Genomic DNA, 26,852 nt, shown 5'->3' on the forward strand with positions numbered 1-26,852 from the left:
TCTCAACAGTGCCATTAAAATTATATTTTAGACCGCTGCACTGTTTGTCACGTCACGTGGTACCTGTTACAGTGTTCTCTGGGCCAGTGAAGTTGAACCAATCACAGTCGTTTATGATTCATGCCATGGATAGTGCTTAGCAACGGCTCTGCTGCTTAGGTGAGATTGTTCTTTTGGAAACTGTTACATTTCAAAATAATTAATAGCTATTATTGTTTTGCACAGAGTATAAATAGGCCTACAGCAGCACAAAAAAATAAAAAAATTATGACAGTTATTGTGCAGTTATTTGTGACATCACCTGCCGTTACTTTGCATTGTTATCGAGGTAACGTTAGGTCAGCTAATGATTTTAGCTGGCAGGTCAGCTAATGTTAATGATGTAATTTTTTACTGATTATTTGGTTCGGTAGTCAGGTTTTAAAGAATTGCCTTGTGTCAAAGGTAGATGGCGCTATTGCTATATTATTATTATGTTAACAGCCGAGTCGCCAGCTTTTTAATCAAAACAGCAGAGAGCGCCAGAGAGTTAAACAATGCATAAAAACTACAAATGTCAAAACATGCAAGTGAAAACATTTTCCACTGTGCATAAATGGTACGATATATACGATATATGCCCAGGCCAGCATTAAATGTTTTTTTTTAAAACATATGTGACTTATGTTTTCCTCAAACAACGACTAAAACAATAGGATCTGTGGTTTTCATTTATAAGTAATTAATTAGCAAATATGTTTAAGTAGTTCAATACATTCATTTAATAGGCATTTATCTCAAAATATATCAGTCAATGTTATGATTTTTCTGATAATCTGACATATTTTAAAGTGAATCAGGTCAAGTGGCATCAACAGAGAAGAAAGTCATTTCAGATGAAGAGCAGGTTATTAGGCTACATTTTGATTAAAAATTACAAATACACATTTTTTCTTTGGAATAACATACACAGATGAATTGCGAAGAATACGATCATAATCATGTATTACAAAAGTAAATATGGTAAATTCTTTGCAATGTTGACATTACAGTGAAAGTATAACTATTGTAAAGTATTATGTTTAAAACATGATTCGAGGGCTTCAGAAACGCAAGCATTGTCAAGATTTCAAATCATTCTGACATTCTTCATTCGTTTTTTCGACAATCTAATAGATGTGACTGATCTTTTTGACAGGCTTCTGTTATCAGATATGTGTGGCTGGAGGGCTTTGTATACAAATAACCGTATTTGTATGTGGTTAATGAAGAAGTGGTAGTTTGGTCTGGAAGAAACCCACTTCATGCTGGTCGATTCTAGTGAGTAAGAACACATTTTTGTGGTATGTAAGTGTATGTGTGTTTCTGAGAGTTTTTAGTGTCTGTTGGGCGTATACCTTGAGTTGTGGTCTCTGTATGTCTTTAGTTCATGTGGTTTCCCTTATGGCGGTTGAATTCAGCCTCTGGCGGCATTTTTAAATTTTGAAGTCACACTTTCATTGGTAGGTTGAATGAAGACTTGCAGACGTCAAACTAACGCTTGACTGTGTTTTTTGTAATGGTTAAGTTGATTTGAACACTCTCTCCCCTCTTCTCTTTGTGTGTGGATGCATGTGTGTTTATGCGCCCTCAAAGTGTTTAAAACCCAAACATGTTTTCAATCACTTTGCTGTAGTAGACCGTAGACGTAACTCAGTAAATATGATAAACATACACTAACGCAGTGACTGATCCCCCACCACACACACACACACCTTAGCCAGGTATCGTTACGGCGAACAGTGTCTAGACGGTTTTGTAGGCGCCTTCAGTACATCAGATGTTTCGTAACATTTGGCACAGCAGTATAGGCCTATATATGAGGGCTTTCTTGCATGCTTGCAGATGCCAGGGTGAGCATAAGATATTGCATTAGTCAGGAGATTTATGTCTTTCACAATCCCACACACAACAGCACAACTGCCAAAAACAGACACTATATTACTCGGGGTGAAAGCAAGTATTTGTCAAGGTACATAAAACAAGATGTGACAGATATAATTTTGAAAGTCATATCACGTGAGTTGTTTCTGGGTGGTGGTGCTTTGATGTGTAGGACCAACCCCCCCCATAAATGATAGAGTAACTTGTTTTCTGAAAGCTGTGCTGAAGTCACCCTTGTGTTCTGTGCATTTGTGAAAAAGTGCATTTAGCGATTCAGCATTAAATGATTTCATTACAAAAATCAAATCTATAATAGCATGCAGTAATAAAATGTAGTTGTTTTGAGTCAGAGAAATGCTTGTACACTATGATGCTACGAGTGATACAGAGACCTGCATTGTTTGTGCGTTAATTTGATCAAAAATGCCGTTCTATTCATAAAGAATCCTGAATAAAAAAGTGTCTAAGCTGCACAGCTGTTTTCAACATTGATTAGGGGTGTAACAATATATCGTGCCACAATATATCGCAATACAAAAATGCAACAATACGTATCGTGGATAGTGACAATATGTATCGTGGATAGTTCACCCAAAATAGAAATTACTGTATAAGAAAAAAATCATGTTTTCAGAGTTTTAGTGTCAGTACTACATTAAACTACTATATAATGTTGATTATAATGTATAATAATGCAATGGTCAGCTTCAGAATCATAAATATTTTTATTCTGGTGTCACCATTATCCTTGAATTACAAGCACCAAGTCCAAACCTGTTCATTTAAACCCACAATGTAATATCAAAGTTAGCATTTTAATCAACAGTAATTTTTTTGTTAACCTTTTATCATATGTCTTGGGAGTATCGCAATAATATCGTATCGTGAGTTCAGTATCGTGATATATATCGAATCGTGAAATGAAGGTATCGTTACACCCCTAACATTGATAGAAATGTTGCTTTAGCACCAAAACAGTATATTATAAAGATTTCTGATGGATCATGTGACACTGAAGACTAATGAAAATTCAGCTTAGTCATCACGGGAATAAATTACATTTTAAAACATATAAATATATAGAAAACAGTTATTTTAAAATTTTAATAATATTTCACTGTTACTGTATTTAATGCATTTTTTATTACATGAATGCAGCCTTGGTGAGCATAAGAGACTTTTAAAAGCATAAGGCTATTCAAAATATAAAAAATTCATACAGACCCCAAGCTTTGTACAATGCTAAATACATGTTCATGGCCGGTATCTCTGGAATTTTTTTTCCATTTACTTACCATTGGCTGTTTTGGCAAAAAGTTATGTTTGCACCCTATACACAGATACACAGCTTTCAGATACCTCCAACAGTAGCGAGAGAGTGAAAGAGTACAGATGTCAGAGGTCAAAGGTCAGCAGAAAAGAAAGGTCACAGGAGCACTTAGAGCTCTGAGAGCTGTTTGAGGTCAAACAAAGTCTTTCGGTTAGAGTTTCCAAAGAGTGAAAATCCAGCGAGGATTTAGTGGGGTTGGTTGCAAAAGCAAAAAACCCTCATAATCCAGATTTTCAGGTGTGTTTTTACCAGGCTTCTGTAATTACACAGGCTACAAACACATGTAGGAACCTGCATGTTGAATATATGGGCCATGTGTTTGGGGTGGGTGTATTTGCACACAGTATTTACACTTGTATATCCAAAAATGTGTTTTTAAGCATGGGAATAAAATGGCACATCTGTCTGTGTCAGCACCTGGATGTCTCACTCCCCCCCTCTCACTGTTTTGTATGTTCCTTGTTGTTTGTTTAGGGTAGACTGGTGGGAATCTTCGACTGAGCTGGTCTCTCATTAGCACACAGTGAGAAAACGAGTCTTCGGAGGAAGATCATTGTGTCTAACAGCAGGTGTGTGTTTTTGCGTTTCACACAAAGTCTGACAATTATGCACTGTCAGTGAAGGCAGGGAGCCTATTTGCCACTGATTCATGCTGGTCGCTCTTTTTCTCACAGACAGGGTCAAATAAATGCATGTATGTTCATTGTTTTCTGATTAAGGACTATATTCTGGTGGTTAAGACATTATTCAGAAAACCAGTAAGATTATGAAATATTATTACAATTTTAAATATTTTTTTCTATATTTAGATATATTTCAAATGTCATTTATTGTATTCCTGTGATGGCAACGCTGAATTTTCACCATCCCTTAGACTTCAGTGTCACATGATCCTTCAGAAATCTAATCAAATATTTCAGAAATCAATCATATTTGGTGCTAAATAAACATTTCTCATTATTATATCAATGCTGAAAACAACAATGCTGCTTAATATTTTTGTGCAAACCATGGTTTCTTTTTTTTTTCATTTAAAAAATCCCTTTTTTTGAAGGATTATTTTAGTTTAAAAGAACAGGATACATTTTTTTATTTTGTAGCAACTCAATAATAACAAAGCATAATGAAATAACTGCACATTAATGTAATATTAATAATGTAATAAAAATGTTTATAATGTAATAATATTGTAAAAATGTTATAAAATCTTGAGCTCATAATGTAATGATGATTTTCCAATGAATTAAAGATTTTTCACATAATGTAATGGTAATGTAGGTTACTGAATGAGAAATTTATGACATTATTAACACACTTTAGGAACTTATAATGTAATCACAGTTCATAAGATAATACCAGCACATAATGTATGAGTGAAACAATTATACATTGGCATTGTAATTACAATTATGGCACTGCAGGTTGTTATTAGGTGCAAAAGTTCTGATTTTAATTATCTTTCTTTCTTTTTTACATCACAAAACCAAACTGTTTTAACAGGGGTGTGTAGGCTTTTTATAACCACTGTACATGATTGTAAGTTGGACTATATTTTTCATCTTGCCCTCTGATGTAAATTCAGGCTTTGTTTTGCTGTAACTTGTATTAAAGTGAAGAAATGTTTGCTTAACTTTTATCCATGCTTCCGTTGACTGAAGCAGATAATACACACATCACGCACACACGCACACACACACACACACACACACACACACACACACACACACACACACACACACACACACACACACACACACACACACACACACACACACACACACACACACACACACACACACACACACACCTCTCATTGCTATGTTGATACTGTGCGTTTTTTAAAACCTTTAAAACGGTTTGTCATTTGAAATGTAGGCTACCTTATGTATTACTGATACATCAGATTAGTATCAGTAATTTTTATTTTTATGTTTTACAATTTTGATAATATGACAATAATAATATATATAATATATATATTATCAATAATTTGATAATAATATACATTTGTGAATTTATAGTGCAATAGATACATTATTACATTATGAGCTCAAGATTTTATTACGTTTTGAGAAAATACTTAATACATTATGTGCAGTTTTTACATTATGAGTTTACACATGTCTTTGCCACTTTTGATCAATTTATTGCATCAGATGTATTAGCTTAATCAGGTTATGACATGTTCACATGCTTATATGACACATGCATAATCAGAATACGACAAAATTCCAGTATTAATGTGAATTTTCATTTTCCATGCATATAACGGTGCACTTATATTCGCCTATACAGTAGAGCCATTCGTTTGCACAATGTGTCATTTTTGTGCCACTACCGACGACAAATGGAATGGTGATTTTTAATCCCGCAGTCTTTCATTGTTCAGTCAAACACAGCCACAAAATGCCATTGGTTGAGCCAATGTTGCTGTATCCGTTTGCTCCGGATGCTCAAACAAATAGATCAATGTTTTGATAGCACCACACAGCCACAGTGTTAACACTTTTAGGGAAATCAGCCTGTTAATGGCTTCCTTATTTGTAAGCTATTTTGACATAAAAAATGACACACTTTACCTTTCAATTAGGAAAATCCTAAATCCCCTTCCCCCCTCCCATTTTCCCATGGACTTCACCACGGCAACCTCAGGTGTGCTCTTAACGCTTTGTTTATGTTGTCATGATAGTCCTTTTGTCAGACGTGTCCTTGTTGAACTTGGTGGTCTTTGTCAAGGGCATAGAGTGCGTGCTGTCGTGGGTTTCACGTGGATGTGTGAAAATAGGTCCCGTCAATGAAGGAACCTTTTTCCCACCATTGTTACCCTAGACTCACAGGAAAGCCGGTCACTGTTAGGAAGCGCTAACTGTTGCTCACTCACTATTGAGCTCAGCTTGACCATGAATCTGAATTATGATAACAGCCTCTCCATAACAGTCGATTAGTCATAAATAATAAAACACACCTGTCTACAAACTCCAGCCTTTATAAGATTCATAAAGCTTTTGTATTGACCTGGAATTTTGAAAAAAGGAAGAGTCAGAGAGGTATATATTTTATTAAATTAAACCAAGGGCTTTCAAACTGGGGACCGGGGGAGTGATGAATGAATGATAATATTAAAATAAGTAAGTAAATACAAAATTAGATTGAAATTAATTAATTAATAAAAGTGTAATTAGAAAAATATTAAATCTATTATATAGATTAAATTAGATTAAAATACATAAATACAAATTTGATTTTAAAAAATACATTTAACAATTCATTACTAGTCAATAGAAAAATATATGTAATATTATAATATTCATATTTCAGTGTAAATTGGGTGATTATAAAATATAGATGCAATACATTTTGAAAAGATTTCGTTTTCACAGCTTTCTTAGAAGAACCAGAAATCATTTGAGAGCTTTAAGTCTTCAAGAAAAAGCTTTCTTACCCTTGAAAATGTACACTTTTGAATAAAATATTAATATAATGTAAAAACAACAAACAAAAACTATTGATTCATTAAAAAATCAGACTCTTCTCTCTGATAATGTGTGAAACCAAAGACTTTAGATATAGAAAGACAGTGCACTCGTATTACTAATGGGAGAAAGTAAAGAATAAGTCCCGCCTTCTAAATACAGTGGGGAGAACAAGTATTTGATACACCGTCGATTTTGCAGGTTTCCTACTTACAAAGCATGTAGAGGTCTCTAATTTTGATCATAGTTACACTTCAACTGTGAGAGACGGAATCTAAAACTAAAATCCAGAATATTACATGTATGATTTTTAAATAATGAATTTGCATTTTATTGCATGACATAAGTATTTGATCACCTACCAACAAGAATTCCGGCTCTCACAGACCTGTTAGTTTTTCTTTAAGAAGCCCTCCTGTTCTCCACTCACTACCTGTATTAACTGCACCTGTTTGAACTCATTACCTGTATAAAAGACACCTGTCCACACACTCAAACAAACAGGCTCCAACCTCTCCACAATGGCAAAGTATAATAAAATTGTAAACCTGCACAAGGCTGGGATGGGCTACAGGACAATAGGCAAGCAGCTTGGTGAGAAGGCAACAACTGTTGGCGCAATTATTAGAAAATGGAAGAAGTTCAAGATGACGGTCAATCTCCCTCGGTCTGGGGCACCATGCAAGATCTCACCTCGTGGGGCATCAATGATCATGAGGAAGGTGAGGGATCAGCCCAGAACTACACGGCAGGACCTGGTCAATGACCTGAAGAGAGCTGGTTCCACAGTCTCAAAGAAAACCATTAGTAACACTACGCCGTCATGGATTAAAATCCTGCAGCGCACGCTGCAGAACTTCCCCCTGCTCAAGCCAGCGCATGTCCAGGCCCGTCTGAAGTTTGCCAATGACCATCTGCCTGGTCCAGAGGAGGAATGGGAGAAGGTCATGTGGTCCGATGAGACAAACATTTTGCTTTTTGGTCTAAACTCCACTCGCCGTGTTTGGAGGAAGAAGAAGGATGAGTACAACCCCAAGAACACCATCCAAACCGTGAAGCATGGAAGTGGAAACATCATTCTTTGGGGATGCTTTTCTGCAAAGGGGACAGGACGACTGCACCGTATTGAGGGGAGGATGGATGGGGCCATGTATCGCGAGATCTTGGCCAACAACCTCCTTCCCTCAGTAAGAGCATTGAAGATGGGTCGTGGCTGGGTCTTCCAGCATGACAACGACCCGAAACACACAGCCACGGCAACTAAGGAGTGGCTTCGTAAGAAGCATCTCAAGGTTCTGGAGTGGCCTAGCCAGTCTCCAGACCTGAACCCAATAGAAAATCTTTGGAGGGAGCTGAAAGTCCGTATTGCCCAGCGACAGTCCCGAAACCTGAAGGATCTGGAGAAGGTCTGTATGGAGGAGTGGGCCCGAATCCCTGCTGCAGTGTGTGCAAACCTGGTGAAGAACTACAGGAAACGTATGATCTCTGTATTCAAATATTCTGCTTTTCTGATGTATCCAATACTTATGTCATGCAATAAAATGCTAATTAATTACTTAAAAATCATACAATGTGATTTTCGGGATTTTTGTTTTAGATTCCGTCACTCACAGTTGAAGAGTACCCATGATAAAAATGACAGACTACATGCTTTGTACGTGGGAAAACCTGCAAAATCGACAGTGTATCAAATACTTGTTCTCCCCACTGTAAAAGAGCTCATCACCAATTGGTAAAGTCATTGTGTCACGTGTGCTTATGACTGCGCATGCAGTTTTTAGCATCTAGAAACACAATTCTTTGTGAGACAGATTTCATTAGTGATTTCAAATATGAAATTTAATCATAAGTTTGGTGAACAGCTTTTGAGAATCTGATGTTTCCCCATTCAGAGAGATAGGAGTTGCATGACTGAAATAGCTGTCCAAGAGGCGTTTCAAAGATGGCCGCCGAGTGAAATTACTTGCCTTAAAGAGACTTTGTTAAAACCAAAAATAACATTTTCATATTCCAAAGAGATATCAGGAATCATACAAAAAAAAAAACTCTAAATGTTTTTCGAGAGATTCTTAGTATAATCACAGTGTGGGTTTTGAATTAAAGAAGTTCATTCCTGTGGTGCTTCATCACAACACCTTTGAAAGTCATTCTGAAAAGCACATCACACCAAATGTGTTAGAAACCACACACACACACACACACACATAAGTGCCACAAACTCGTCTCTCAGCTATCTCAGGATGTTGTTGGACTTTTGAGGACATCCTCCACAGTGCTGAGATCGTGAGAAAATGAGCAAACGAATGAGTGAATGGATCCTTTGGTTGATCCGTGGCCGAATGCAGCTTTGCAGAGAGAGAGAGATGAGAGGACTTGACCTGGAAGGAAGCTATTATACAGCATAATCATATTGTGGCGGGCCTATTGTTATATTTTTAGTATCCTGCAAACACGTAGCCTGTGCGTGAGTTATTGTGTGTTTGGGTTCCAAAGAACCTGTTTCGCGCAGATGTGAGCTTGCATGTGGTTGTTTGTTTGTGTGCGTCAGTGTGTGTTTTAAAGCGTGTTTTCTGTCACTGTATCACAACAACATATGTGTTGTCTGTTAGACTTTTTAACTTTGCTGAAATGAAGCGGAAAAAGGTTGTTCCTGTTTTGTTACAGACAGCAGGACAGTAAATATTGTATAAATAGAGGCCGGCGTATGTATATGAAATCATGGCTGATACGTGTACTCTTGCATGTCTTTATTATGTTACTAGTTTCTTTTGCTCATTTGAGATGATGTAGTCTAGAGCTTTAGTCTTATTCTTGTCACATGGCAAAAACTGTTTTTCCTGCCTTTAGTTTTGAAATAGCAACATTACCACTTCAAAGATTAATTTTATTATTTTTTTTTTATTTAATCAAAGTTACTGTTTATCACTCACTGCCTCAAAAACAACCATCTGTTATAACAACTATTATGATCATATTTACTATAATACACACTACTGTTCAAAAGTACGATTTTTATTAAAAGACATGACTTTTATTTAGGAAGAATGCATTAAATTGATCAAAAGTGAAATTTAAAATTGGATTAAATATTTATATTTTGAATAAATGCTGTTCTTTTGAATTGTTGTTCATCAAAGAATCTTTAAAAAAATGTATCACGGTTTCCACCAAAATATTAAGCGGCACAACTGTTTTCAACAGAAATGTTTCTTGAGCACCAAATAATTATATTAGAATGATTTCTGAAGGACTGTGACACTGAAGACTGGAGTAATGATTCTGAAAATTCAGCTTTTCCATCACAGCAGTAAATTATATTTTAAAATAAATTAAAATAGAAAAATAGAAAAGTTATTTTAAATTGTTTTACTGTATTTTTTTATGTAATTAATGCAGCCTTTGATCTCAAGAGACTTATTTCAAAACGTTAAAGAAATCTTACTGACCCTAGTTTTTTGAATGGCATATTAACATATTATAAAACAGCAATATAAATACATATTTTTATACCAAGAAATACTGCTGTCCTGATATTTAAAAATACACCTTAAATTTAGATCTCTCTACTTCTGTTCAACTCTGCGAGATATTTATTAACACATTTCATTCATCCTGAAGATTATCGTTACCTTTCAGCAACATCACACATATTTTTATAATAAATTTAAGTAATTGTTTTTGTATTTTTTGTCACATAAACTAAAAATAAATAGTTTGAGATTGAGTCCTATCTACCAACAACAGTGAAACATAATGGCTACTGCATTTAATACATGTTTGATGGCAAAATATGGTTATTTTGTCAACATCATCAGCTGTCCTTTTCTGTCTGATGTTGTCATTTGAAACCTGCATTCACATGTCATTCATGTATTGAGTTGAACCCTAATAAATGACGTATCTGACATGACAGAAAACTTTTTTTTTTTTTTATCGTAACAAATCAATGTAAAAACCACGCTAACAAAAATATATTCCTAGAGCATTTTGTTAATATTCCCATTTAGTTTAATTTCTGAATATTCAAAATGTCCAGTATTTTAAACTTTTTTGGGGGGGTTTTGTGAACGTTCAGGGATCATTCCATTTTATCATTTTGCAAACATTATGGGAACGTTACTTTTGAATTAAACTAGTAGTAACATTTAAAAAATGTCCGATGAACGTACAGCTAAATTGTTTCAGGGGGGGGGGGGGGGGGGGGGGGGGGGGGAATTGTGGCTCCTGGGAAGCAGGAGCCACAATCACATGGTTGAATAGCTCTGAACATGCCAAACAGATTCTAAAATTGGTACGTAAACCTTTAGGTATCGGGTTCATGTGCCTGGTGTCCGTGTGTGTAATTTAATGTCTTCAGTCATCATCACTCAATGTTTTCAAGCTTGAAGTGGCTGACAAAAGAGATTAATGCAAAATATTTGGAACTTGATGACTTTATGACCCCTTACTTGTCTCCTCAGGTGAGAAAGGGAATTAATGCATCAAAGAACAGCCACCTACACTTTTAACAAAAGCAGTAAACATTGTCCTGACAGGTCTGTCACGGTCAATACAGGTTTCCTGGAATGCACTGACTGTTATGATGACGTGTGTGTGTGTGTGTGTGTGTGTGTGTGTGTGTGTGTGTGTGTGTGTGTGTGTGTGTGTGTGTGTGTGTGTGTGTGTGTGATCATCATAGTGCATACTTCTTTTTACTATCACTGGAGCTGAGAGGAGCAGTCAGACTGACGGACGACGGCAGAAGGAAATGCGTCGGGGAACACATACCAGCACGTAAGAAATCTACAATCTCTTTGTACAGTCATGTTCCATAAAACATAAACAACATTATCGTCTCACTCTCACACCATCGGCCTGATGTCTGCACTTGATTCACTGAATGCCATTTATTGATCTTTATATGATATGATACTCAACGTTAGATTAGATTACTGTACTTGACTCGTAAATGGTTCATTGGGCATGATCATTATGAACATAATGAAAAGTTGTACACTCAATAAATAATTGCATGATAGACAATGAATGAACCTCTGATATCAAGATCAATATTTTAAAGCAAAGTAAGGAAATTAAAAATACCTGTACAACAACTTCACATCTCTACAGTTAGCTGAGAAGGAAATGGTCTTGAATTGTAAATATTGTGCACTCTGTCCGTATTTACCTTTGAATACTCAATAGGATGTGCGCACAGCTCCATACAACCACGTCTACGCTACACACTAACCGTCATGGTTATTTTAGATTTATTGTGGTTATTTTATTTCATAGGCCCATTTATTTGAAAACCCTTACCACAATAAAGTGCGCTTGTCACATCGCTTGCTGGCATTTAAATAGGAAATATTGTCTCATAGGACAATTACAGTGTCCTTCGGATTATCATGTACCTCAATTACGAAACTTTCATAAATATACGAGTAGATTTGGAGTAATTTACGCATACCGGTAAATGGAACTTTCCTGAAAACTCGCTTCTGGATTCACAAACGCTTTGTAAACCTCAGATTTGATAGTTAAACGTGTGTATGTTCATGAATTACAATCCCATTTCCAGAAATGGGACATTTAATAAAATGTAACAAAATCAAGAATCTGTGATTTGTTCATTCTGAAAAGAACAAACAAAAGATCTCCAACAATTTCCCTGACCATTTTATCAATTTTGATTTTGATGGCTGCAACAAACTCCAAAAGAGTGGGCAAAGTCTGCAAAATAAAAAAGTGAATATCCAAGTTAAATTGTTTTAAAACAGTCCACAATAAGCAGGTGAATTGATAATAGGTGAGTGTAACGTGATTAAGCCTTTATAAATGCTCCTTTTATACCCAGTTTTTGCAAGCAAAGCAAAAAAGCTCACCACTTTGTGCCAAATTTCATGAGAGAATTGTCAAACAATTAAAAAATCTCTTTCTCAGAGCAAGATGGCAAAGAATTTAGGTCTTTCACGTCTACCACACATAATATTATGAAAAGATTTAGGGAGATATTGAAAAGATTCAGACCCGACCTTTGAGCCCTCGGATGGCATGGCATGAGAAACCATCATGCTACTGTGTTAAATACAGCCACATGGGCCAGTACTTTGGAAAACTGTTGTTACCTAACACAGTCAGCCGCTGCATCAGGAAATGCAGCTTGAATCTCTGTTACGCAAGGAGAAAGCAATTAATCAGTTCTGTGCACATGTGTTTTGGACTCATCTCAGATGGTCCAAAACACATGTGTGCTGTCTGCAGTGAGATGAGTCCAGTTGCAGCTTGTTTTTGGGGAAAACGGGCATTGAGTTCTCAGTCCCAAAGACAAAAGGGACCATAAAAGCAAACATCTGTCATGGGATGGGGTGCATCATCAGTGCAAACGGCATGAGTGACTTTCATATGTGTGAATTTACCATTGAGGTGGAGGCGTATTGGGGACATCAAGATGACACTTGCTTGGGGAAGTCCATGGTTATTAGAGCAATACAATGCCAGGCCTCGTTCTGCACGTTCTACAACAGAGTGATTTCGTACTCTACACCTGCAGTCCACATCTGTCTCCTATTAAAAATGTAAAGTCCATCATGTAAAGGAGACAACAAAGACAACCATGGACCGTTGAGCAGCTGTCTTGTATTAGGCGAGATTGGGTAAATACTCCACTTGCAAAACTGCAACAGTTAGTGTTATTGTCAGGGTTCTGCCCTGGCAGCTTTGTCTTTGTTTCATGCATCTATGTTTGTGTTGTGCTTAAACATGTGGTTTTGTCTTTGTTTGTGTTGGCCATGTGCTCCTCTGTTCCTGCCTCCTTGTTTCCCTGTACCACACCCCCTTGTCTAGTTAGTCCTTGTTTGTCTGAGTATTGTCACCTGTTCCTCGTGTTCTCTGCTCCCTTGTTTGGATTCTCGTTTGTCTGAGTGTGTTCACCTGTCCCTTGTCTGAGTGTGCTCTCCTGTTCCTCTTGTTCTCTGCTCCCTTTATGTGTCTTGTGTTTCTGTCTTGTGCTGCGTCTTACTCATCTTGTGTCTCTTTAGTTGCATGTTCATGTCTTGTTCTGTGTAAGCTCCTGTCGTATGTGTGTCCTACCAAGTCTAGTCTAGTGTTTTCCCCCACGGGGTAGTTTCTGTTTTGTTTTACTTTAATAAAGATCATATTCCTCTGCATCCATGAGTCCTCACTTTCACTTTACCTCAACCTGTGACAGTTATATAGTAAAAGTGTAATTAAAAGGAAAGGTGATGTGACACAGTGGTAAACATGCCCCTGAACAACTGAAAATGAGGGCTATATAACGATACATTAAACTAGATAAATAACAAGACATGTGGAACAAAGGAGGGCAAAGGAAACTGAACTATAAACAGTGCAAAACCAACTCAAAGTCCAAAACAAACTAAAACACAGAACAGAAGTAATATAAAGTTGGTCAGTGAAAATACTGTAAATCTTTTTCTTTGTGCTTTTGTCAGTTAAATAAAGTTTCAAGAAACTTAACAAATCACAGATTCTTGATTTTATCGCATTTTACAAAATGTCCCAACTTTTCTGGAAATCCATGAATTTCCCCATCCATGAATTAGAAATAGGCCTACGTGAATTACGTGAACAGGAATGCTGTAGGATCCAGGATTATTATAGTCAACTAAGGGGGTGTTAACACGACACAGTTTTCAACTAAAAACTGTCAACATTTTATGCATTTTATGCCGTTCATTTACACGACAACAGTGTTTTTTTGCGGTCTGAAACATGAACACGCGTATTACGTGCCATGTCAATAGGCGTGTAGTGTTTCTTTACTAAGAGAATTCGCCAACTACTGGCCTGGCAGCAGAATACAGCGTTTTTAACCGTCTTTACAGATATGTGTGAATGGGAATCGTTTTGACAACGCTGTCGTCTGTACGTAAAAAACTTAAAGAATAAAGATTTCCATTTTTAGTACATCGTTTTCATAACATGCCCTAAAACTAAACAACACAATTCATTACTTTAAATACATCAAACGTGAACTGAAATAAAGTTAATTATGAACGTATATATATATATATATATATATATATATATATATATATATATATATATATATATATATATAATAGTAATAAACTTAAACTTAATTTCATTTTAGCCAGTTGCCAAGGCAAATTTTTCATTTAGGTTAACTCAACGTACTAAAATAACTAAAACTAAAACTGCCAAAACAACCAAAACTTGTAATTTATTTTCACATTTAACTATTTGGTTAATTAATTATGTTACTATATTATTATGGTCATTTGTGTTATCAAAATGCAGTGTTTTCAGTTTGCCTAAAAGAACGTTTTGGACGTGACCTTTACATGTGGTCAGGAGCAGCATATTTAAAAAATATGAACACTTTCATATCGAAAGTGTATGTCAGAGGTGCTTTACACAAAACTTCATTCTGCTCATGTTTTATGCATGAGCCCAACTTAACAACTACTGGAATGTATAAAGCTTCTTCTGAGGATCTCTGGAGTTTATAGAAAATATGTTATGATAAAAAATGATCTTAAACGAAAAAAGAAGCGTGAAGTCCGCACACTGAAAATAGCTGCTATTTATTGCCAAATGCATTTATTAATAGCTCAACGTTTCGACTCTCAGGTCTTCATCAGGCACAATACCAATGTAGAGTAAAGTCAACTTTAAATAGAAACAGGTAATCGCCTTAATTAGGCCCACAAACAAAAAACATGTGACAAATAATACACGTCATGTGACCAAAAAAGCCAATTAAGCCAATGCACAAGTGCAATGTTGGACATGCCACTCCAATTTCTCTAGCTAGTGCTACTTGTTTTTGCGTGCTTGTAAACCTGTAAACACAATGACTTGCTGATATCCCTTCCAGCAGAATGGGCCTTTGTTTGTGGGACACAAACCGAACCCTAAACACAGGAATCACAAAACAATAAGCATCCTCCGACTGTAACCTCCTCCTCCCTCCTTGCCGTGCCACCTTTCCATTTAGACAGCTGGGTTTGGGGGTCTGAGGAGAAGGAGGAGGGGGGAAGCCTCCATCTTTCAACCCTCTCCTCCGTTTACTATGCCACTCCTTCCTTCTTCTCTTTCTTCGCTTAAGCCCTTTCTTCCTCGTCCTACTCTTGCGGCTCAGCTGAGGCCGGACCGAAACAGGAAATCGGCAAAAAACAAAGCGCAAAAAATCTCTGAGTAAACTTCCAGGTTCTATTTCTCCCTCTTCCTGATAGGAAGTCTTTTCTGAAGCAGTGGGAAAATAGTTTTCAGGCCTTCACTCAACATCTCAGTGCCCCGATTCCTCTGAAGCTTTGCCCGCAAAACCATTGTGTTACACTGACGAAAGGGGAAATTGGGGGTTGCTCGTATAAACATGATTTTGCTTTTGATTCAAGCTTCTCTGTCAAAACTTGGCTGTTTATGAGAAAGAGCTGCTGAGATGATTTATGTCTCACAAGAAGCAGTGTGAAGAGTTCAAGTGACCGCGTGGGTTTGTCTTTCCTTTTGTTGACATGTGTGCGCTCTCAGCCTTTATCTTCGCCTCCAATAGGTCAAATTAAAAGCATGAATTGGATTTGTGCGAGTTAGCCTACAAGTTGGAGGTTCTCTCACATCAGACCAATTAGACACAGTGTCTGAGATAAATGCACCAGTGGGGAGCACTAAAGGTGCAAGGTTAATGACCATCATGTGAATGCTCACCAAGAGCATTTGCTTTGTCTAATTTCACTATTTAAATTTCATACATTTTATATATGTGCTTTGATGTTCAATCGTTACAACATGTTTCGATACGGTCCAGTGAACTTTGAACCCCATGATGAGCTAAAATGTTTTTCGTTGCTTGTTATGGTTTGTCCTGCCTGGTTCGTGTTTCAAACATGCAAATCGACGATTAGCTGTTTGAGATTTATTCTTTCAACTTCGGCACTGTTATGACTCAGGGGATTTTTTTTTTTTTTAGTTTAGGTTTTATTTTTATTTTTGAATATAAAGTTTGTTGTTGTTTTTTTGGCTAGGTTTCAAATTGTCTTTTTATTGTCTCATTTATGGATTGTATTATTGTATGCTTTTCCCGTACAGACCCCGACTTTTAGGGGCCGTTTACGTGACACCATTTTCAAATAAAAAACGGAAAACTTTGTATGCGTTTTGGCCGTTCAGTAACACTACAATGGCGTTTTGCCGACCTGAAAACGCGAACTTTTTAAAGTGATACTGTTATCGTTTCCATGTAAAATACAAAAATGCGAATTTGGGAAAACGGTGACTTCATGTACATGCGTATTACGTGTTCAGTCTACAGGCATGTAGTGTTTCTTTACAAAGTGATATCGCCAACTACTGGCCTGGCATGAGTAATACAGCGTTGTCATCTTACATGAAAAACGCAAAGGAAAAACTTTTCCATTTTTAGAACATAGCTGTCATTTTACCAAACCCTTAATCTTAAAAAACAAAAAATGATGCATTATTTCATGTTTAAAACTATGATAATATAAAAATGTGAAATAAACATAAAACATTACAATGTTATTTAAGTGTGAAAATGTTTTATGGAAATGTTTTATACAATTTAGAATGTCCCACATTTGTTCAATAATTTTCACATACTTCACAGTTTTGCCCGTAATAAGTTGTTTTTCTAAAATTAGCCTCTTGTTAACCGAGACAACAGTGTCAATAGTAAACATCCCTTGTGAGAATTTTTTTTATTGGATTTCATTTCCAGTCAAGCTGTATTTTTGTTTTCAAATTATGCAAAAAGTGTAAAAATATGATTTAATTCTGTATAATTATTCCGATATGAAATTAACCTTAGCAAGAAAAATTCCCAAAAAGTTAAAAATGTAATTTGCTGTTAAACAGAATACAAAACTCTGTGGTAGGAATTTTCATTACTTGCAGAGAATATGACTCTTAATTCCTCTGAATTGGTTCTTATTATGGAATATATGGTTTTTATTTCTATAAGTCCACAGGGCCAAAATTCCCCATTCTTGAAAAACAAAACGTTCAGTTTGGGGATTGTCATTATTTATCATCTGAATATGTTTCTGATTGCTTGGTCATGCTTGTCACACAACGCCTGAGAAAACATGCGGTGGGCCTAAATGATGTGAGATGAGAATAAGGGTTAGAATGTACGCTAGTTTATAGTGGATGATCTCAGTGTCAAGTCATAGTGTTATTGCCATTTCTCTCCTATGTGTTAAAACTGACAATAAATGCATGTGAACTATCTGTTTGCTTGTTTCTGTTATTGCAGAAGAGGTGAAATATAATGTCACAGGCCAAAAGTGAGATGTGTGTAGGCCCAAATGAGGAAGTGTGTATGTATTGTGGGTATTCCCACAAGGGAGGACTGTAGAAGGACTGCAGGTGGAGAGAGAATGTAAGTGAGCCCACTTTTTGCACAAACAGGTGCCCAAGCACCTGCCCGTCTGTCAGTACAGTGTGTGTGTGTGCACGTGTATGTCTATGCGTGTTCGCGTGTGTGTTAAGTGAATGCCGACCCGCTCACTTTGATATGAGCTCCTCTTTCCGCTAATCACTTGACAAAATCCTCTTTAGAAACATATCATATTTCTTAGAGGAACGAAGGGTGAGAATTTAGATTCAATGACATTAGAATTACAAAATCACTTCTGATGAATTAATTAGAGGTGTTGTATTGAAAATTAAACACGATAAATAGAAGTCTCCATTGGGGCTCCATCACATGTAATGAAATAAGTCACAGGTCTTAAACTTGAACATACACAAACACACATGCACATCTACATATACCACATCTAATCCCATCATTCATCTACAGCCTTTAAAAGGGGCAGCTGCCCTCCCTCAAAACGCACTTCCCCCAAGATCATATTTCCAAGCATAGCCCCGGGTGAGAGTCGAAGGGCTCATGTTCGGCGAGGAATAAAGGTTTAGGGCATGAAGACAAAATAGATTTCGGTCCTGGCATAAATGCTAAAGATGCTTTTAAAGAACAAAGCCAGCTTTCGGGTTTTTCATCTTCGACAAAAACACATGATAATCAAAGTCAATCATCAGCATTCCAGCGCAAAGAAACGGAAATTTGCAAACTGATCTGACGCCAACACAAATGAGGAGGGTGTGACTGGAAGATAACGCCGTTCCTCTCGAAGATAATGCCGTTCCTCTCGAAACAGTCAACATGTTTTTTTTTTGTCGTTGCTGTTTTACATTAGACGATGCCAGCTATTCATATATTTTTATTATTATATGACTGACTCACGTCTATGGTGCAAATGTCATAATAATTCATCACCAAACGAGATATGTTACCTGGCAGCCGTACGTATACATGTTACAACAAAACTGTGTCCGTACATTTGCCACAGGCTAATATAAATCACATTGTGTACCCAACATGCACGCTACACTCAAAAAAAAAAAAGTTGCAGGATAAAAAAATATGTATTTTTGTACACATTTTTAAGTTATTATTTGACTCCTAGTTTTTATTAACCTTTTTATTTATCAACTCCTCTGTCATATGCATATAAGATTTTTGATAATGCAACTAAACATGCCAAATTGTACAGACATCTTTGCCAGGCTGTCATACAAAAAACACACACATGCAAAAACAAGAGAGAACTGGCGAAATATTAATAACTGATTATGTTGTAGTGAATGTGTTTTTTCTTGTGAGCTTTTTATTTTATTATGCATATAGTAAAATGTTTTTTTTTTTTTGCTGTAGTTTATCCCTGTTTTTGGGCTAAATAATTTTATCAGATACTTTGAACAAGTTTAATGGTTGAGTTTCTTCCCTCATATTTAAAAATATAAAATATTATAATAATAATATTATAATGTCAATGAAATATATGCAGGTTAAAGAGGCATTTCTATTGACTTCTAATGGCTCTGTCATATATCAGCTGTTGTCCGTATAACCTGCTGAAATGTGGCATTGTTGTTCCAGAGTGAAAAATGTGAAATGGGTTGTAGTCAGACCCCGTAAGTATTTTCACAGCGGGAGTTTGAGTCCCTGTGGGTTTTCAGCAGGAAACTGTCTTCCAAACAGCCACTTCCCCTAGAATAACACACACATTTATCCGTTTATCACACAACAGGCTCTTGGGTGGCGAGTGTTGTGATATGTGTGTGAAGTTTATGTGTATAATAGGAGGGTATAATTTCATAGGTGTACATAATGACAGTGTGTGGGAATCGGTGTGCATAAGTTATTTTACTGCTTCGGTCCGTGATAATTGTCCGACATGTGTTAAACGGCTTACTGGTACAGTAGCATTTGTTTGGTCATTGTTCAAGCCCCCCTGGAACTGTGATTCATTTGTAAATGATCTTGGTTTTACTGACCTCTGTGGCTCCAGTCCTTTTGGGTAAACATGCGGAGGTTTTGGGGGTCACTGGGGTCGTAAAGTGTCTCTTTGCCCCACTAGGGTCAATCTAGCAGGAATTGTGAGTGGCCGCTAATGATCCCAGACATGAGCTCCTTCCTGCGCTATGGATGTCAATAGCTTTACCCTCTAACCCTCACCCTGCTTGTAAGTGGAAAAACACATGCAGAGCTGTGGAACGAGGCCCAGTGTGAGTTTGCGTACAAAATTACTCAGAATTAAAGTAACAATTTGACATAAAATTTAAATTCTGTTATTATTTACTCACCCTCATAAAGAATGTGTATGAGATTCTTTCTTCTCCAGAACACAAAAAAAGTCATTTTGAAGAACGTGCCAGCTTCACTTTTTTTATGTTATTACGAGTGACCTGAACAAGATAAGCAAATCAAGTCAGATTATTGGAAAAATCACCACCGTGGACAGATTTGTTGAAACTCACAGCAACATAGTGTCACGTTTACCAGATGTGGGCCGGATCTGGGCCGACCGACACTATGTTGCTGTCTGGGAAGAGTCTGACTCGGGGAAATTATTTACAAATCGGACATTGCTACTCATCTCATGAACATACCAAGGAGAGCTGGATGTCAGTGAATAACAACTTTTTAATAAAAACATTTTTCCTGCAGATTTATGTGGTTTCAGAAGATTAGGAAATGCAGGATTTTTTTCACATTTATTATTTATATGATGATCACTATTTATTATACATTTATGTAGCTTAAAGACTCAGTTCACCTGAAAATGAAAATCCTATCCTCATTTACTCATGTCTTTTTGAAGCACATGAATTTTGAAAGAAGAAATTTTGAAGAATGTACTGGCTGCTCTTTTCCATGCTATTTTAATGAATGGTGCACTTTTATGCTTCAAAGAGGATGCCATAAACCAGTTTTATATTTTATGAAGTCGATTGTTTTGGGTAGGCAGCAGATAAAAATCTTAGTTGTTGTTCACAGAAAATATTCCTCTTAGATTAACTGGAAAACCGCTGTTACTGGATCATTGACTCATTGAGCTTAATGATTCTGACTCAAGAAAATGATTCGTTCACGAATCAGATATTGCTAATTTTCTGATGAACGTGCCACGGGTAGATGTCAGTGAATAACATTTTTCATTTACACTTTATGAGGTGCCTTTGTTGCACTGTAATTATAGATTTAAGTACTGAGTAATATTTAACTATATGTACTATAGGTTATGGTCAGGATTAGGGTTTGGTTTAGGGTTAGTTTCATGTAATTATGAATGATCTATAGTTATTACTATAGTATTACATGTAACAAGGACACTGTTAACAACTTAAATATTAGCCTGTTCCTTTTACAAAGCGATCGAATGATTTTCAGAAGAAAAAATCCATAGAACAACAGAAAAGGTACTGGTAATTTTCTGCCAGGACTTTATCCGTTAAGTTTACAGACGTTTCCTTTAACCATAAAACACAACACAATGGGTAATTCAAAATACGGGGAAGACACCTGTGCAAAATCCAATGTTGAATAGTCCCTACACATTGTTGAACATTGGGCCCTATTTTTACAGACATGGATCATATGGAGTTATGATAGTTAATGGTGCTTTTGTGTCATTCTTTTTAATTGCACAGAAACATTTAGAGCAATTATTCACAATCTCTCCCAAACAAAGGTGAGGGCTTGGAATTACTTGAGTATGAGTGAATGATTTCCCAGAATTTCCATTTGTAAGTAAACCATTCTTTTTATTATGAGATTGAACAAGATTTAGGAGATTTTAAACATGCAGATGACTGGATAAGTGTGCCGATACACACGTTTCTACATTTACACAGAGTGAGATATATTCAGATTGACAGGGTGAACAAGGGAGTTTAACAACAAAATAAATGACCAGCTCTTAAGGAATGTTCACTGACCACTCTCCTTTCTTACTGCCCCCCCGGGGGAACAGAGGCCTGATGGAGCACTTAACACTCTCAGACATGCAAATCTTTCACACTCTACATTAGAGCCCATTACTCGGACTCAACGGGCCGTCCAGTCACTGGTGTTAGTTTGTATTGTCCTTACGCATGGATTTTACTTCTCAATGGGTCAACTCTCACGCATTTCCACCTCTTAACATGGTGGCCTGGTTAGCAGCTTTTGCAATGCAGAGGTCACAGGCTCTTGTTTCCTGTGGCTCTACACTGCTGTGCATTGCTGTAATACTTTCTCCCTCTGTAAAGACCTCCCGTGGTTTTATTGTGGTTCATCCTCGCCCCATTTGAACTGAATGCTACTGTCATGGATTACTAGTAATAAATGCGGGCTGCAGACGTTAACTTCAAAAAGGGTTCAGAGCATCTAGCATATTAGAGTATAGAGTACAAGCACATGGTGTTTTCTAGTGCTATATGTAATGTAATGTATACGCACTGCGTATGTAGTTGCATGTAGTTGTTCTTTGTTGAGTCTACAAGAAGAGTGCACACAGATGAGCGGCTGACCTATCCAGTCACTATAGCATCATGCGACAATACCAACTAATCTGGGGTGCGTTTCCCGAAAGCATCGTTAGCCAACTATGATCGCAAGTTCCGCCGTTATCAGCATAGTTCAACGATTTGGTGTTTCCCGAAACCATCGTTCCAACGAACGTTCGCAAACAGCATCGCAAACTTGTGTGGTTGCAACGACAGCTCTGGAGCTGTGGTTAGAAGCATAGTTTCTGGTTTACATGACATGTAGACTGAATAAATCCTTATCTTTAGCAAAATAAGCAAGCTGACATTCAGTACAACCCGTATTTTTTATTTAGAATACATACATACAAATGTAATTTACGTCTTTTAGTTTGTCAAGAGATTTAAAGCACCGTTTTTGAAGACTGCGCATGTGCGAACGTGCTCAACTATGTAAGAACGAGCCAAATATTGAGTCTGGTAATAAAGCAAAGTAACTGAGAAAAATTTGAAATGGTCTTCAGATGCCATGTATGTAACTTATATGACGAAATCTAGCGTTAATTCGATCTCAAACAGATTAATTAAAAAAAGTTATTAGTCCACCACGTGCGAGACGTCATAAACCAACGTGGTTGAACGATACTTTACGACATTCGGTTTCGGGAAACACTCGTGACTAGCTAGTTGATTTCTCCAACGATGCATCGTACTATGGTAGTTAAGCAGTGAGCTATATAGTTGTACGGGAAACGCACCCCTGAAATTTTTTCAGTGACTCAACAGAACACATGTTATATATTACAGTTTATCCACAGTAGTTACTCCAACTAACTGAATAGTAACTCCCTTCACTGTCAGAAAAAAAGTTACAAAAGCTGTCTCTGTGGTGGTACCCTTTCTAAAGATACACCTTTGTACCCAAAGAGTGAATATTTGTACCTCAAATTTGTACCCCAAAATGGTATATATTAGTAGCCTACCTAAATTGTACATATTAGAACCCTTTTAAAGAGTAAAGTCCCAGTGACAGCTTTTGTACCATTTTTTATGAAAGTATTCCTTACAACCTTACAATTTTATCATTTTGATTGCCTATATATGGCTATAATTAGTGCAAAAAAGCTATTTGGACACAGTCAAATAATTAAGATTTGAATGTTTTTGAAATAAGTCTCCTATGCTCACCAAAGTTGCATTTATTTGGCTTCAGTAAAACAGTAATATGGGGATATATTACAATTTTAATGATCTATCTATCAATCTATCTATACAATTTAACAATATACAAAAATGATATTTAGGCAGTTTCATGGATGCATTTGGCTGTTGGTCATGCTATACTGTTTGAACTACAGGAAAGCTCCATTACACTTTTTGGTTGTATTGTTTTGTCCATAGGCTAATGTGATGAACTACACCTGTAGTTGCGTTGCTAGAACTCCACATGTGAACTTGAGGGGAACTGACTTCATCTACTACAGTAAGAATCACTTTCACAGTTGGTTAAAAGTTTTTGCAAAAAATGAAGTTAGTTCTGAGAAAAGCTCTAGCGTGATTTTTTTGCATTTTCTTTGTGGCTTTATGTTTTGATACTTAATTCAATGACATTCAGACATCCGTAAGTGTCTAAACACATGTAGAGCCACTTTATGGCATATTCAGTGCTGCCAGTTTCATAGAAACAAAATCATCAGGCACTTCACACATCATTATTTTTCTGTTGAATGATCAAATGTGATTACGAGCATGATCCTTCAAACGGGAATAGTGGGTTTTTACCTAAAACTTCTGTGCGAAACCGCACTGAACCAGTTTTCTCATAGTCACACCATGCAAAATGAGGTTTCATACAGACTCATACAGGGTACGTTTGTAACTGTCAGAGACATGGCAACATGCTTTTGTTATGGTACTGAAAAAACAAAATCCCTTTGAGGTAAAAGGACATTTACAGGGGCAAATAACAATACACAAATAAGGATGACAATGAAATGACATTTGGAAAGTTAACCAAAACTGCAATGCAATATAGCATAATTTGCATTTAAGAAATTTAACGTGTGTGTTCATGGTCGAATGGATCCCACATCATGTTGGGGATTCCATCGACTCTGTGTATTTGGTCAGACCTGAATGAGTTTTTCATATTAGGGAATCCCCGTCATCAATGCATATGTGTCAAATATTAGGCTGCGGGTACTAGTTGCTGTCCTCCACATGCTTGAATAGCTTTTGATAAAACTACTTTGAATAAGTTACAGTGCTTCCCACATGCACATGTCTCTGTACAGAATGAAACTAAACGATGGGTATTGCAGGGAAACTAAGAATAAGAGGTCAAAACACTCAAACAAACACCCAACACAATAATTTGAGTACTAAAAAATTTATTGCAAGACTTCAAATAGCCAAAGCAGCTCTTTTAAACTGGAACGTCTCTGGTTTATCATGTAATAAATAAATGCAATGGTCTACATAAGTGCAGAAAGGAACCAGTTAAAAAACAATCTATATACATATGTACAGTAAACATTTTGCTCACTATATCAGCACATTTGTATGTTCACAATGCCTCTTCTCACATTTTACTGTAATACTGGAAACAATGCAGTATGCCATACCATACCATACTGACAGACATATTTACATTCTATCAACTTTTCAATCAGGCTCAGCCTGTTTACTATATTTTCTTTCCTATAGAAAGCACATAGGCCTATTAGCAAGTAATTTCATTTAATATTTGGAAGCATATTCGCAGTTCAAGGTGCGCGCGCGCTTTTGTTAACTCGAGTGAAAGCTAGAAGACTCGGATTCTGTGGATACAGATGACATCCCTCCTCTCTTCTTCGGCAGAATTTTCAAACTGGACCCCCGGCTAGGAGATAGAGCGCTGCGGGCGGACTTCTTGAACTTCACGCCTAGAAACGCGTATAGGATGGGGTTGAGGCAGCAATGAAAGTACGCGAGAGCCTCAGTCACGAAGATCCACTTCTGTAGACCCTGCTCGAGCTCACAGCTGTGAGGAATCACATCTAGCATCATCAGCGTGTCCAGCAGGATCCCCCCGCAATAAGGCAACCAGCAGACGAAAAAGCACACGATCAGAACCACGGTGGTCTTGAGCGCCTTGCGCTTCTGCGTGCCCTTCGAGCCGCTCGACAGCTTGGAGATGATGATGCAGTAGCAGACGAGAATCACGATCCCGGGCAGCACGAAGCCCACCAGGATGTGCTGGAAGCGAAAAGTGACTAACCAAGTCAGGAAAGAGTCCTGAGGGTAAACGCGCTCGCAGAAGGTGCGTATAGAGCTGGTCTCCGCTTTGGCGAACACCAGGTCGGGGATGGTGAGGAGCGCGGCGGGGAGCCACACGCCCACGTAAATGATGCGACTGGCTAGAAGTTTCCTCGGACCTTGGCTGTTCGTGGCGCGCACCACGGCGAGGTACCGGTCTAGACTGATGAAGGCGAGGATGAGGACGCTGCTGTATAAATTCACCGTGTAAATCATGTGCACGGCCACGCACATGAACCCACCAAAATACCAGTCTTTGGCCGCGTCCACGGCCCAGAACGGCAGGGTGAGCACAAACAGAAGGTCCGCCACTGAAAGGTGCAGACGGTACTTGTCTGTCATGGTTCTGGATTTCTTTTGGCAGCCCATTACCAAAACAACCAGTCCATTCCCGATAAGACCCAAAATAAATATGATTCCGTACACGGTTGGAAGAAAGATCCTCTGGAACTCGTGACTGACCTCCACGTCGCACGGGACCTCAAAGTTGGCCCCAAAGTCCCCCGAGCCGAACTCAGAGTTGTTATCAGCTGAATCATCTTCAAAGACGATGTGCTGCAAAAAAGTAAACAGACAAAAGTTAAATATTGTTTTCCTTATAAATTATCTTAATTTAAATGCAATCAAACTTCACTTAAGAATTTTTTTTGTTAGTAACTGTTGGCTTACTTCGTAGTATGCCATCTTTAAAACACTCCTCCGGTGCTGTCAGTCTCCAGAAATTCTACAGCGACTTTGTAAACTTCTGTGGAGCTCAGATGATTTTAAATACCCCACTCGTGCGCGCAAACTCCGCCCACTCACACACGCAACCACAGCAGCACGCGCGCTCGAGGCTAGAGAACAGGGCATCTGCGCCTTCCGCAAACACTCTTTTCCTGTTTTCGTGTTTCAAAATGTATGTGTGATTGAAGAAAACAACGTCTTGCGACGGAAATCGGTGTTTCAATTGTGTGTCTGCAGAAAACTTCACACAAAACCAGTTAAATTTGCCTAAGAAATATGTTCATTTCTAATTCCAAATTGTGGCAAAC

General features: G+C 37.4%; 1 protein-coding gene and 1 long non-coding RNA gene across 2 annotated transcripts; one reads left to right on the forward strand and one right to left on the reverse strand.

Annotated features, from left to right (window-relative positions):
- The first annotated feature begins 16 nt into the window (after positions 1–16).
- Positions 17–11,641, forward strand: LOC307006497. The gene is made up of 3 exons (XR_013799471.1): positions 17–159; positions 3,707–3,801; positions 11,412–11,641. It is a non-coding gene; the product is annotated as an uncharacterized lncRNA (long non-coding RNA).
- A 13,256-nt stretch (positions 11,642–24,897) lies between these two features.
- Positions 24,898–26,606, reverse strand: cxcr4a (chemokine (C-X-C motif) receptor 4a). The gene is made up of 2 exons (XM_079628763.1): positions 26,488–26,606; positions 24,898–26,373 (listed from the first exon to the last, which is right to left on the reverse strand). Exons 1-2 carry the CDS (start codon positions 26,500–26,502, stop codon positions 25,309–25,311), a joined length of 1,080 nt encoding a protein of 359 aa, XP_079484889.1. The 5' UTR covers positions 26,503–26,606; the 3' UTR covers positions 24,898–25,308.
- Between the last annotated feature and the right edge of the window lie 246 nt (positions 26,607–26,852).

This window comes from Phoxinus phoxinus, assembly GCF_949152265.1.
Source record: "Phoxinus phoxinus genome assembly, chromosome: 11".
NCBI lineage: Eukaryota > Metazoa > Chordata > Actinopteri > Cypriniformes > Leuciscidae > Phoxinus > Phoxinus phoxinus.